This window comes from Emydura macquarii, unplaced genomic scaffold, assembly GCF_026122565.2.
Source record: "Emydura macquarii macquarii isolate MOO-44397 ecotype Brisbane River unplaced genomic scaffold, CSIRO-AGI_Emac_v2 contig_1483, whole genome shotgun sequence".
In the NCBI taxonomy this organism is placed as follows: domain Eukaryota; kingdom Metazoa; phylum Chordata; order Testudines; family Chelidae; genus Emydura; species Emydura macquarii.
In genome coordinates this window covers 1,931,788-1,946,680 of record NW_027131620.1, presented here as the reverse complement: position 1 = coordinate 1,946,680, position 14,893 = coordinate 1,931,788, and the positions used below count along the sequence as shown (strand labels likewise).

General features: G+C 50.6%; 1 protein-coding gene across 2 annotated transcripts; it reads right to left on the bottom strand.

Moving 5' to 3' along the window:
* Nucleotides 1-3,302: 3,302 nt before the first annotated feature.
* DUSP15 (dual specificity phosphatase 15) lies at nt 3,303-14,463 on the bottom strand. 2 transcript variants are annotated; one of them, XM_067554570.1, is made up of 8 exons: nt 14,268-14,463; nt 12,425-12,458; nt 9,144-9,226; nt 8,550-8,599; nt 7,602-7,676; nt 6,815-6,986; nt 4,881-5,089; nt 3,303-3,763 (listed from the first exon to the last, which is right to left on the bottom strand). In XM_067554570.1, the coding sequence occupies exons 1-8, from the start codon at nt 14,286-14,288 to the stop codon at nt 3,757-3,759; spliced, it is 651 nt and encodes a 216-aa protein (XP_067410671.1). In that variant the 5' UTR covers nt 14,289-14,463; the 3' UTR covers nt 3,303-3,756. The 2 variants fall into 2 exon arrangements, with proteins under 2 accessions (XP_067410671.1, XP_067410672.1); XM_067554571.1 differs by lacking the exon at nt 3,303-3,763 and having other exon boundaries at nt 4,877-5,089.
* Between the last annotated feature and the right edge of the window lie 430 nt (nt 14,464-14,893).

Genomic DNA, 14,893 nt, shown 5'->3' with positions numbered 1-14,893 from the left:
CGCCTGTGCCGCTGCACAGACTCTGAACAACGGCGAGTGAAAGAATAAAGGCACCAATAAGGGTTGGGATCAATCGACTGTCAGGGAGAGAAAATGTTCGCGGGCTGAGCTTGCATCCTGCATTCACTCTCGCTCTGTGTCAGACGGAGCACCGTGAAGCTTTCGCTTGCATGAACTGGTTTCTAGGCAGTTGGGAGGGGGAACTCGAGCAGCACAGGAAATCACTCTTGCTACTGTGCTCGCTGTGCAGGGGAATTCCATCGGGCTGATCTCTCTGACGCCAAGAAATCTCAGTTTGACTCAGGCTGGTAGCCAGCGTCCTGGCCCATTTCCAAGAAAGAAAGAATAGGCAGGAGATCTGTCACCCTTGTGCAGATCGGCTAAGAGGAAAGCGATGGCGATCTGCATGGGCGGTGGGCAAGCGTGGCTTTAGACTCCCCGGCACGGTAACATTTTACCCAGGAAACTGGCGTGACACACTATCGCCTTGACAAGGGCAATTCAGACTACTTCATTCCATCAAAAGGGAGTCAGTGAATTCAGCATGTCTATTTCCCTGAAGAAGCATTTCTGTCTCCTCCCCTCCTGGTGAAATGTCCTGTGAAGTCCCCAGGAAGGCATTTAATACCTCATTCCAGTAGCCTCCATACATCAAATCCAGAGTCCAGGGGATAATCTGAGCCCATTAACTTGTCATCCGTCCACATATAAATTGGGGAGAGTTTCATACTGTACTTATCAGCCAGGGATTTCATGTGTTCTTCTAATAGCTGAGACAGTGACGTACTGAGCAGGAGAGATCTAATTACCCCAACAGAAGCAGGTCTGGATTCTGAGGCAGCGTTCATAACATTACCCTATTCATTGCACAAGAAAAGTGAAGTGGCTTAATAACACTTATACTTCATATGCTGATGGGCTAGTGCTGCAAAAATGCAGTTCGCTATTAACCCACAATTAACCCTGCCCTCAGCTGCATTTCAAATACACAAAACCACATCCACAAATATAAATACATTTCTGCTTTGCCTTCAAGGGCTGATTTTAAGAGTTTAAGGGAATCCCGCCTGCACAAAATGTGTGCCTAACTGGCGACTGCATGTGACACTTGTGCATGCAAACTGGGACATTTCAGATGCAAATACATCTGCTTGGTTATGTTACCTGATTCCTGTGTGCAGATACCGATGTGAAGTTGCATTAGGCACAAGTTAGGTGTGGACTTGCATATGCAACTCTGTGCCTTCGCTGGCTGAAAACCAGGGCCCAAAACTCTGCACCTGGCCAAATGAAGCAAGTTCTACGCCCACCTCAGCAGCACGTCTGCCTCTATAACGTGAGAACTTCTGAACGCTGCATCCAATCCAGTCCGACATTCCAGGGACTGTCCTAGGCATCCGTGGGCAGAATCCTACTGCTTTTAGTGAAAATGGTGGACACGCTGCACCCATTGCATCAGGTTAGCGCACCCAACGGTTTGTAATGGACTACAGATCAGAGACGGCAGCATTCATACCCTCCAGCACGAGGCCCACCGGCTCTCGTTATACTGTCGTCCAAACAGAAGTTAATTCAGGGAAGTCCTATGGCCTGTGTTATACAGCAGGTTAGACTGGATGATTAGAGTGATCCCTTCTGGCCTTATACGTTATGAATTGCAGCTCTGCCCATCATCCCGACAGGGTTTAGCATGTCAACACCCTGAATGACTGATCTCCCATTACTATTTCTTTTCTTTCTGGCTGGGGAACATGCAAGTTGCTTGCATGGGAGGAGAGAAGGTGGGACCCTGGCAGGAGGAGCACACAACCCCAGGCATGGAGGAATCTCTCTGTACAAGTTATGAATTCTGGTCGATGCTATGAAATGGATGTAACAGTGGATGCATCTATGCACGTGGAATCCTCCATGTGCTGCCAGGGCTGCACCGCACTATCGCCCAATCTAGGGACAACGGAAGATCGTTAAACCTGGACAGCTCCCATTCCAGAGGGAGCGCTTCAGGACAGTGGGATGGCTGACATCGGAGAAACCAGTCGCACCACATTTGTCTGCAGGGCTGGAGTTTAAAGTGGTGGAATTTCTCCAGAAAGGGAACCAAAAAACCAGGTGTTGGCCCAACCATTTAAAAACCCAAAGGCTGAGGAGTTGAAGAGGGGAACTCAGAGGAACCTGTAGAGACACAGGAAGCTTCGGTTAGTGGGTAGGGCAGAGGAACAGAGGGGCATGTTGAAGCAGAGGGGTCCTGCTTAGCTGCACAATCTGCTACGGAAGAAGGAAACTGCACACAGGAGGGGAAGAGCGACTCAGTGACTTGGCGAAGGTGCTGTGTGCGGGAGGAGGGGTGTGGGGGGGTGTGTTGGGGGGGGGGTGCAGTTACTATTTTGCTTTCACCAGAGCATGTCCCAAAAGAGGTGAATGCTAAACCCAGCCTGTCCACATGGCTGAAGCCCTGGGAGAGGATGGGCAGGGCTTAAATGACTGGAGGGTCAGCACAGGACCTGGAACAGCTGGGCTGTGGGGTCTCCTCTCTGTGAAGGGGGAACAGTTTGAGGCCAGGGACACTGAATGCTGCAGCCTACGCAGATCAAGGGACACACAAGCAGACGAGCCCACTGCAGTGGCACCTGAACACTGTAGCTTGGGGACTGTCCAACAAAGGGAGGCTGAGTGACAGGCACGTCTGGTTTTCAGACTGTAACACCACCTCCGGCAGGCTCTGAGCAGCTCTGCGGCCTCTGCCTAGCTCTGACCACAGGCGCAGTGCGGCCAAGCCAGCGCCTCAAACTGTGGCTGTGCCTGCAGTCTGAGCTCGGCTTGTGAGTTCCCCTGCTCGTGCGCACACACTTGGCCTGGCTCTCTTAGAGCCGTGTAGACACAGTCACACGGGGCGGCAGTAAATACCTCTCCACGGGTTTCAGGTGGCTTGTACTTGGTCTGCTCAGCCATGCCTCTGCTGCTGCTACTGTGGCTACACTGCCTCGCACTAGCATGTGTACGCAAGCAGGGGAGTCTCACTCCTAGTTCACAGTGTGGACGCAGCCGCTGGCAACTTCCCAAGAACTATTTGCAGAGGGAATCTCTCGCGTGTCCAGCGGCAGCCATTATGATGATGTTCTCTCAGCTGATTTTATTGGTCGTTCAGAGCAGGACTATGGGGCCAAAAGGTGCAGGTTTGTTTGGTATTTATCTCCAGCGTGGCAGGGGTTACGTCCACGTCCCTTTATTACCAAGACTCCTGGGGCGCTTGCTAGGTATATCCAATTGCTGTGGCAGTTTGCACTCGCCCAGGGACACGACCATAAGAATTCTTTATTCCATTCTTCTAATATAATTGCACTTTCACACACACGGGTCTCCAAGGGCCCTCCAAACAGAAACGAAGCCTTGCTACACCCCTGTGAGGGGCAGGTATTGATTTTAAAAAGTGACTATCCAAGGTTCTGGTCAGCTAGGACTGAGAGGGTGGGACATTGCACCTCCCACGGCAGCAGTGCTAGCGGTCAGGACAGAGCGTGAAGGGTGACATTCCTAAACGGAGTTGATTTTACACTAATTTATTAACTTTAATGTCCAGAGCAGTTAGAACGAGGTCTGGCCCTGATCCCAAACATGAGCTCTGTGCAGACAGGTCTCCGTGGCTGCACCATGTCCGTGGTGCAGAGGTTCTCCTGGCTGAAGCTCCCCGCAGGACTGGGGCCTTGGGTTCTAAGCTCTTCAGGGCAGAGCTCTCGCCTCTAAAGCACCTGGTGCACATTAGGCCCTGTATACATCAATTAGCAATAAGCATGAATAATTAACGTCCTAGTCCACTCTGCTGCAGCCAAACAGTAGGGAGCGTCTGGGGCCGGAACATTACATATTCCCAAAGGCTGTCTTTTCAGCTCTATCAAGCTTTGTTTGCGCCCAGCATTCAGAACATCCCCCCCCCTTCTCAGATCTAAGGGTGCCCTGTGCTGAAATGTACGTAAAACCTGCCCCCCAAGATCTGCACTGAAAGGAAGTTTATTAAGAAATAAGGTAGTAAAAAGTCATTGAAGAAAATGGCTTAGTAGTCAGCTCTAGAAATATCTGGCCCTGTGTTAAATATTATTTGCCACCTATGGGATCACACCAGGCTCAGAGGAAATGTAGTGTGACCCTGTTAACACACCACCACTCACTCTTGATTTCTGCTCTCAGCCTGTTGTCTACAGTTGGACCTTTGCCTACATGAGAGCTGTCTCCTGGCTGGTGTACTGGGTTTAATGGAAAACCCACACACCCTTCTTATACAATCCTCCCGGACGGTCGAAACCACTTGCTGATGAAAAAGTCTCTTCTATAAAGAGACATTCCCCCCGTGCTTTCTTTGATTTTTTGTATGGGTTTGGTGCAGCATTTATTGAAGTGACAATTTGCTGCCAAAGTCCATCTGCAGCTGATACTTTCCAACACAGCCTCTTAGCAGCAGGAAAGTCCCCTCCAGCACTGCTGTTCTGATTTGTAGCACTCAGTAAGCTGAGACACACTGCTCTGTGCTCAGGTCCTTCTGTTCACTCATTATGACAATCAGCACAGCTAACTCTCCCAGTGCCCTATGTACATGTACTAACCAACCTCGCAGCAGCCGGAGAGATAGAGACACAAGAATTAATCCCCCCATTTTAGATGGGGAAACTGAGGCAGAACTTAGGTGACCCAAGACCACAGAGAAAGCTAACAGAGCTTGGGTGAGAACCCAGGAGTTCCTGGCTTCCAGGCCAGTGCTTGCTCCACTGGATTGTACCTCTCCCCTGACATACAGTAGCAGGGACGTCCCTTTCCAGGCCATGGCGTTTGCCAGTCTGATATGTTAGGCTATGCACTTTCCCAGAATACTTCACCTCAACTGGACTCACTTTGAACAGGTGGGGATGCAGGAGAACATCTGCTTCACCCGCAGCAGAAAGGGGACTGCATTCTTGATGTCTCTGCTCCTTGATACCATTCCCTGCAGGGCTCCCTCTGGCCGGGATGTGCCTTCGCTCTCTGCTGGAAGCAGGATTCTTATCTCCTCCTCGTCGTTGAAAGGGTTGGCTCCATATCTCTGCTCCAGGTGCCTGTGAATCTGCGGGGTGCAAGGAGAGGTCTGTGATGACCCTGTTTGGCTGTGTCACAAGGTGCAGAACTCCTGAGGCTGAACATGTGCGGTAATATATTATGGCCTATTCTCCGGCTGGGGCGCCTAGACCCCTCTCCTGTCTCTCTCTTGCCCTGAGCTACATATGAGGGGCCAGAGCCTCATCTGGTATAAATCTGGGTAGCTCAATGGAAGTCAATAGTGAAACTGATTTGCACCACCTGAGGAACTGGCCCCAATCAATGGAAATGAGTTGGCTCAGGACTTTGATGGGAGACCTACAAGATGTACTGAGGGATAACAGGTGTTGATGGCTCGGTAGGTGGTGCTCTTCCTTTGGAGTCAGGAGCAAACCAATAACCCAGCGCAGGGCTGCTGCAGATGCCACAATTCAAATGGACAGAAATCCAAGGTCCTGGGCACTGGTGATCCTGTGAAATTTGACACAAAGGCGGCTGGGAGGCGATTTGGCAGGTATTGGAGGAGGGGGGGAGCTGATTACTTGCCCTCTCTGAAACTGACCCTCTCCAAGATGCCGGTGATGTGGGAGCACCACATGTCCCTGCTGGCCCCACCTCTGCCTGAGTCAGTCCAAGTATTGGAGCTTCCTGATCTTCCTGCCTTCCACAGAGAGCAGGGAGCTGCATGCCGCTCAGGGGAGCGCCCCGATGTTCGTAGGTTCACAGATTGTAAGGCTAGAAGGGCCCATTTTGATCAGCTATCTGATCTCCTGCATAAAAAAATCCCCAAAATAATTCCTAGAGCAGATCTTTTCGAAAAACATCCAATTGTGATTTTATAATGGTCAGAGATGGAGAATCCACCACGACCCTTGGTAAATTGTTCCAATAGTTAATTATCCTCACTGTCCAATTTACACCTTATTTCCAGTCTGAATTTGTCTAGCTTCCACTTCCAGCCATTGGATCATGTCAGACTTTTCTTTGCCATGCTGTAGAGAGCATTGGCAAATGTTTGTCAGTGGAGTACCATGAGTCTCTAGTGCCCAACCCCTGGTCGGTGGCAGTGGTAGCGGCAGCAGTGCCCCGCAGGGGTTGGGGGGGGTTGTGGGCCCATTTCCCACTCTCTCACTCCCCCCCCTGCTGTGGGGGGCGGGGAGTGTGAGTGACAGTGGCAGATGCCCCTGGCCTACCTGGTGGCAAGAGGGGAGGGGGCTTGACAGGCTTTGCCCTGGAGTCCCGCCTTTGGCTCCTGGCCCCTGCATGGCCCAAGTCCCTGTGGCTTCCTCCTTGTTCCCAGCAGGAAGGCAGAGTGGCTGGGAGGATGTTTGCTCCCCTACAGCGGAAGTCCTCTGCTAGCAGCCGGCCTGAACTGGGGTTGGCACGGCTGCCAGGGATGTTAAAGCCCGGGGGCCTCTGGCCGCCTGTGACAGCAGGGGGCAGCTGCTCTGAGGAGGGCCTGGCCAGCACCCCCTGCCAGGCCAGTGCCCGGGGCATGGCCCCCCGTCCCCTCCCTCAGTACGCCACTGAGATTTGTTCCCCAGGTAGGTACTTGTAGACTGTAGTCAAGCCACCCCTTAACCTTCTCTTTCTTAAGCTAAATAAAGTGAGCTCCTTGAGTCTATCACTCTAAGGCATGTTTTCTAATCCTTGAATCATTCTCATGGCTCTTTTCTGCACGTGCAGTACCTGGTGAGTGTGCTCAGTCCCTATATAGCACTTCCCACGGCTGGACGCAGCCTTCTGCTCTCACCTTCCATGCAGCACCGTGGCCAAACTCCTCCAGCTGCTGCTTGAAGCCAGGGTTGGGATTGGCAATCGGTCGCACTGCTCTTAGCGCCTGCAGTATCTCTTGCCAGCTCAGCTCTGTCACTGCCATGACGTAGGCGATGACAATGGTGGTGCTCCGGGAAATCCCCGCAAGGCTGGAGTCAGAAGGGAGAAAGATGAGGCCCTCCTTCCTGCTGTCTTCTTCCTTGACTTCCCCCCGACCTCCCCCCGCTCACAGACATCCTCCTTGGAGCCTGGGTGTCCCTCCCCCAACCCCTGCACTCCTCCTTTCTTCATGGGTATTTCAGTTCCTCCTTAGATAATGTCGTCTTCTCCTGGAGACCAGGCACTTCTGCCATCACCTCAGTCAGATCTATAAATACATTATAGCCCCTAGAAGAAGTGAAAACACGAGCCACTTCCTGGAGCCCTGCCCCCAAATCAGTTCCTCTTTCCCCCCATTACAACGGAAGCTAGCACTGCCCTAGCTGCTGGACAAACAGTCCCCTAGCAGCACCCAAAGGCATCCTTAACTCAAGCTGGGCTGGGGAGACCCTCGCATTATTCCTGACTCCAGGCACCATCCCAGTGCCGAGCCAGGTTCACCCACAAGCAGAGCCGGTCGGCACACACTTGCTTTGGTTAGCAAGCTGCCGCCCAGCGTGTGGGGTCTTTTTTCTGCAAGGCCTGGGCCTTCTGGGGACTCTGCTGCCCAGCCCCGTTTCCCACTTGGGAGAAGGGTGTCCTAGGTCATTGGAAGAGAGCATTACCAGTGAATGAGGCAGTTCCCTCCATGCAGGCGACAGCAGTGGATAAAACTGATGCATTCTTTAAAGTGCTTCTTGCTAGCAGGAAAAATAAATAGAATGAAGACTCCAGGCTGTGAAATCGGATTTTAACACGGGCCGCAGGTGTCTCCATGGTGCGCAGGGGAAGGCGAGCACAGTAAAACAGTGATCGCTGCTTCTTTCCTGGGCCCCGTTCACAGCTGCTGATTTCACAGCATGAGGCATTGGAAGTAGCCATGCCAGGGGGCTGATGCTTCAGGCTACTCGGCTCACCCTGCAGCAGAGGACTCCAAAGCAGAGCTGCCAAGCCTCAGGAGGGCACCTCTGCTGTCCTGATGGCTCTGTAGGCACAGCCGGGGACCGAGGAGCACTTTCTAGGAGTGACCTCAGTTAATAAAAATGAGCCAATCTCTGGCCTCAGGCAGCTGGTCGACTTGAGGCCTCTGTTAGTGCTCACATACCAGAGTGCTGGGTGCATTACACATAACCAGACAGCCTGCTCTATTCTTCATGCCTCCAAAGTGTGACCCTCTTCCCCCACCTCCCCTCTTATTCAGCTAAGCATGTTACCTCCCCCCCCAGCGGTATGTGGCCACTGGGTTCTCTAGTGGTGCCATAACCAGGCTGCCGCCCATCCTGATTTTAGGGAGCCTGTAACTAGCTTGTGACAAACTAAGCTGAGACTGGAGGTTGCATGGTGACTATGACACAGCGTACAAATTCCACAACGTCCCGAAGCACCGCCCAGCAGTATGGTATGATTGCTTCATCCTACAGGACGTCTCTTGCAAGGTGCCATCCTGAGTGCCCACTTCAGACAGCTGGTTTGAGGTCTCAGCCGGGCAGTCAGTGCCTATCCCCCAATCTGTCCTGCAAGCGCCAGGGTTCCCTCTGACTCTGATTCTGGAGCAGCCTCAGCGCGGCACTTACATGTTGGCCTCGGGTGTATCTGGCAGAGGAATGCAAAGATAAGTAATTTCCTGAAATGCACAAAATGTACAGGAGAAAGTTAGGACACTGGAAAGATGTGAGGTCTGACTTTCCCAAAGGCCTGTCTCAACTCTACAAAGACACCTCCCCTTAGTGTTTTCGTTACTCCTTCCCTCCCCCAACCCCAGCTTTCCTGCTACAGTAAAGCAGTACCACCTCCCTCTGCTCCTGAAAACGCTTCCAGAGTCCAAGGAGAAACGTCCACTAGCCACCTGGGAATGCAGAGCAAGGAATGAAGGAAATCGGTGACTTCAGCGAGCTATGAGATGGACACAGTGATCTCTAACTAATGCCAAAGGGTAGACAGTCCCTGATCATTTTGCCTTCTGGGCATATCTTTGGGACTCTTGGATTCAGGGGCTCTATTCACAGGAAGGCCCATTTTTCAGGCTGAAGGAGCAATCCAGTTCCTCTGAGACTGTTGAAGAGAGGTAGCTATCACTGTGGCTTTTATCCTTGAAGAAGAAGGAGGATGTTAAGGGCTAGTGGATGAGCAGAAGGCAGAGGGGTGATGTTAGGGGCTTAGGTACTTACCTGCAGTAATGGCTGGGGAAATTCATGGACTGAAATGATGTGGGTGATCTTATTCCCGCTCAGTTGCTCCAAATCTTTTGCATCTGAAAGAAGGGAAAATACAATGAGATTCCAGTATGTGCTTAGTTCTTAAAGGTCCCAGGAGCATGCCTGCCACACCCCTGCAGACAAATAAGCATGCACACATCTTGCTGTATACAAACACAAAGCTGCATTATACACACACACACACACACACACACACACACACACTCAGGTGTCCATACATACTGCAGGTGAGAAAATACTGCCACAGGAGAAAGCACAACCTACAACTGTGTGTGCGTGCACACCTACACCAATGGACACCTCCCTAAATGAACACATACTTCGCCTGCTCACATCTGAATAAATACACACACACAACATGCCAAAGCATAATGAACACATGCTTGGGAAAATGTGTGCAAACACTCATGCAGATAGTCACATACCTGCTTGCAACATACACACATCCAAATGCTCCCACATGAAGGAACAGACTCTTCCCCCACATGCAAACATATCATAAATACTAGCTGCTCGTATTGCTGCCTGTGCAATGTACCCCAGCCATTAACTGCAGCACAACATGTCTATACTGCCTGAGCTCTTTAATGTTTGAACTTTCCTCAGCGGACGATTGTGCCCCAGTTCTTCTCTCTGACATGTGCTCAACTAACTTTGTTGCATTTGTCATCTTTTGAATTGTACCTACCTGAATGAGGATCCCTAGATGTCCTCCCCTTTCCTAAAGAACAGTGACCTCGCTTCTCTAACAGGTCTCAATATTTTGTGGTTGTAGTCACTGGTCCAGGACTTAGGGTTACTCTTCTGGAAGGTGGCTATGCTGGGCTGGCCAACTAAGCATCTTGACAGCAGATTTTCCTCTTATGATTTTAGCAACTGTTAGCCTGCAAGCTGCTAGAGTTAGACACTGCTTTTTCCCATCTCGAGGCTTTGAGATTCTAAATGTTCAAGCGTATAAAGCATTGGCCTGTAGTTCTAAAGCACGGTGTGCTAATGGCACTGTATACATATTTAATAAAATAGAGAGTCTGAGAGAGCAGCTCCAGGTCAGAATTGAAGGGCTGTAGCGTGAAGAGCGAGATCTACCTATCCCTTTATCTCAGTGGTTCTCAACCTGCGGTCCACAGACTGCTTGCAGCCCAGTCAGCACACAGCTGCAGCCTATGTGACAACCTCAAGGCCATACAGGTTGTGTGTGTGTGTGTTGTGTGGATGCGGCCCACATAACACATAGCAAACTGCATATGCAGCCCACAATGGTAAATAGGTTGAGAATCACTGCTGTGTGTATCACCTTGGTGTGGGTGTCTGCTGGCAATCGGAATGATGGTACTCAGACTGACATGATTTTAATGTCCAGTGTTTTATGACCTACCAGGGATCGAGGATGCTTTCAGCTGGAAAGCACGTCTCTAGCTCTGGCAGTTCACGAGCTACTGAACCTTAAATCTATATCATGACCCACACAATCTCTTGGGTGAGTAGTGCTTTTGCGGCACCAGTCCAAGACTGAATGGAGCAGGCCTTGGACTTACTCTCATCTTTCTGGTTAACCTGGAGTCTGAATATTCTGAATGCCGTCTGCTGTAGATATTGGGCTCAGGACAAGGGAACTGGGTGAAATTCTCTAGCCTGTGATAAATGGGAGGTCAGACTAGATAATCATAATGGTCCCTTTCTCATCTTAAAATCTATGAATCTGTGCTTTCCAATTGCAACCCCCCCATGGCCAGGAATCTATGTTCTCACTGCCTTTTGGAGTTTTGGTCCAAACTACTCTCTGATCCCCTGTGCTTTGGACAAAGGCGACAGAGAAGGCTTTTCAGCCAACAAACTGTCTGCCTTAATGCACAGAAACAAAGTCACTGGCCTTCTTGAGACAACTGTGTGTTCTCTCAGATGCATCCTCTTTTGAAGGGACTGTATCCTCTCCTGGCAGGGGCATGGCCTCACTCATTGAATAGGCCTCTTCCACCTGTAAATCCTGAGATCCTATGGGTTACTGAGGCCATTAAAGGGGAACAAGAGGCAGAACTGTCTTGTTTTCTCTTCCCAACTCTTCCGCTTTGAGGTCGTGGAAATGGTTAGACTCTGCTGCTCATGTGCCATTCTCGTCATAGAGAAACCCAATGCCTGCCAACCACACACAAGTGACGTTTTGCAGCAAGTGGCCAGCTGGGTTTCGCCAGAGGGGAAGCAGGTGACCGTTGGTACACTGCGTGAGCTAACAGGTTTCCCTGTCTACTGCTAGTTGTCCGTTGGGCAGAAGAATTGCCACCCCGTGACAGAGCATCCCAGTGCTGGGATGTTTATATCTGGTATCAGAGTGGGAGAGGCAGAGTCGTTGTGCTGGGAGTCACACATGGGTGACATTACTTCATGATGCCCTGAGCCGGTATGGCGTTCTTTAACCCTTACCTTGCTTGTCTTGACTAGGTCGCTTTGCTCCCCAAAAATCATCATTAGCTGTGTCTTCCTCACAGCTGTAGTTCACATCCCCAGAATTGAATGGGAGTCCCTCCTACCAGTCTAGCTTTTTACTCCCCTCTGGGCACCACAATTTCCTATCCCACCCCAGCACCAGGCTGAGAAAACGCCTCACTTGCTTTATTCCCCAGTGTGACCAGAGAGGACCTTGAACGGATGGACGGGGGAGAGCATCTCCTAGGCACCAAGGGACAGGGTGACAGACGTAGCAAAGCTGGGAATAGGGGAAAGGAGAGCAGAGAGGTAGGTAGGAGAGAGCAGGCAGGGCCCTGCAGGTGAGGTGAGGATGTGGCGCTTGAGTTAAATGCGGGGAGTCAGAGGAAGGGGTTCCTGCAGGGAGTGCTGACACCTCTCTGACTGCCATGATGGTGACAATGACTATGACAGAGTGACACAGGAGTAGAGAGAGAGCTTAATGAGACATGACCACGCTTTTTAATCATGAAGAAAGCAGGGAGAAATCTCTCTCTCTCCCGTCCATGCAGCATGGAACCATCCCTGAACACCCCCGACTTCTGTGGGTCAAGTTGTGTAGTGGAGCATCCCCAGCTCCTGCGGACGTCACTCTCAGACACTAAACACTCTAATATCAGTATTTCTGGTGTAAATAAGCACACCTAGCATTGTCAGGGCCTGGCAAGAATGAGGTTCCCTCCTAACTGGGGACAGTGGAGCAGAGGACTACAGTCTGTCTGTAACTTCCCAGCTCATGCAGTTCTCCAGCTACTCTCAGCAGTGCTGCTTACCTGTGATGCTTCCAAGGTAAAGTCCAGGGAGAACCTGCAGGACACAAAAGAGAAGATTCAGCCCCAGAGCAGCGACTCCTGTTGTGTTGCATCCCCCGTCCCCGGAGCCAGCATGCAGACAGAGTGGAAGCATATAGCATGCTTGCCTCTCAGAAGAAGCCAAGAAGAACCAAAACAGACGTAGGAAACCACCACTCCGCACCATCAGCCCCCCCACTTACTGGACCACTGCCAACTCCTCTGCCGCTAAGTTGCTAAGGCTCTTCCTGTGATGAGTTCACTTGGTGACTCAAATACTGGGACGGTCCTGCCTTGACACTGGCTGCATCCATGTACTCCAGTGAGATGGGTCTCCTGTGTGAGGAGGACTAGCACGCAGCCCATACCGTCCTTGCGGTTGGAGCAGGGTGTGTGCCTATGCATACCTCACAACTAAAGAATGCCATAACGTGACTCCCAGAGAATGGGCTCCTCAACGCCTGGCAGGACTAGCTCCAATAAGAACAAGGCATCATGTCAACAAGCCCTGGAAATAGCAGGGAGAAAAATCTCTGTTCCCTATAGTCTGTCTTAGATCTCTAACTTGTCACTTAAAAAACGACAACTCCCCCCTCCTCCTTGCCTGCTTACTGGCCCCAAAGATACTATTGGATAAACTTTGCCCTCACTTAAATCTGTGCAAGCCTAGTGACTCCTGTCCAATGGAATCCCATTTAGAATCACAACATGGAAGTAAATGCAGCTTAGGCTTAGACAACAAGTTGGAGGCTCCTTTGAGACTGTCAGAGCTTGGAAAGAGAGTGACTCTGGCAAACTGTGGCTTTTTGAATAATCATGAATCATTTAACAATAGTTCGTACTTAGATGCTGTGGGATTGCTGTACTGCAAGGACATGTCTAAAGGGGAAACTGCAGTAGCTATGTATCTAAGCAGGCCCTTATGACAGAATAACGTCTCATCCAGTTCTACCCCTCAGTGAAATGCAATGGCTTTGATATTTGGCATCCTTCATCCAAAATATCACAAAACTCTTTGCTGTGCAGGGGTAGCAGAGAGAGGGAGAAAGCTTAAGGGGTAAGAGTGGAGGCTCTTACATGGGCAAATGAAGTCACTTTCCTTGTAACCTGAGAAGTTCGTTGAAGGGGAAGTAGTGACTGCCCTCTCCATTAAACTATGTCCTGGATATCCTATACAGGAAAGCTTGTGGTGTTAGAGCAGCTGCTACTGGGAATGTTGAGTAGCTAAGAGGGGGCAGGACAAAATCCACACCTCAGATCTCATGTCATCATGTGCTTCTCTCTTCTAGTCCTCTAACATGGTGTAAAACTTTCCTTTCATCTTCACGGGATAATGTCCTGGGTCATGCACTGACTTCCTGGCCTCACTGGTACAGTACTCTAATCTCCTGGGGAGGAATCCAAGGGTCACCATTAATCATCTTTGATATCTACTTATTGCTATCGTCCTAGGGTAATAGTGCAGCTAATTAGAGCCCTGACTGGCACTCCCAACCTGTACTAAGGATCTCGGCCCCCTGTCTTGCATGACCTCTAAAAAATCCCCATGTGGGTTCCTGTCCAACTTTGCTCAACCTATAGTTAAAGAATCACTTCTAGTGGAGGATCTGGTTTTTGCTGGTCCCTTAAAGTAGATTTCACTCTATAAAATTAAGCATACACATGGGTGCCCTGAAACCTACATGAAGTGGCATGTGTCTCTTGCTTTGCAAGTGAACGGAGTCCAATAAAGAGACCTCACCCCCTAAAACCTATGAAAAGCCTATCAGAGAGAGAGAGAGAACAGAGATCCACAAAACTAGTGTCTCAGAGTGTTTATCTTTACCTTGTTCATGCCATTTCCCATGGTCCAAAGCAATTACCGTGGAAGGCAAGGGGGAGCAGGTGTCTCCTGATGGTGTGTGGCACTCTGTTTCCCCAGTTGAAATCTTAGCTGCCTCTCCGAAATGTTCAGTGATAGGATGTCAGTTTTGGTCACAAAGAGATGTACACATCCAGTCACGGGCTTTTGTGGGGGTTTGTTTATTTTTGTAGTAGAGGTGGCGGCGGCTTGCTTGTTTTTTCTCTTCATAAGCACCAAGACTGATCTCCTTGCAGCGGTTGTACATCTCAGGGAACAGAATAAGCTTTCACAGATTTCCACGGCCTGCCCCTTCAGAAGCCCTTCTCTGGGGACCCGCCTCCCTCCCCCATGGCAGAGCTGCTTCTAATGTGCCTTGTACCAGTTGTTCTCTTGGCCAGGGCAGAGACAACGGAGGAGAAACCCCACCCATCAGCACTCATGTGGGCGTGCTAAGGCCATGCCGTCTGCTGACTTAGTGCGGCTGCTTTCCAAGCAAACCTGGACAAAGCCTCAGTGTTGGAGAAATAACAAAACCCTTTGTCCCCCTTGCTGGCTTCCAAAGAAGGCTTGTTAAGCCACCCAGCTGGATGCTCAAAGGGATGCCCACT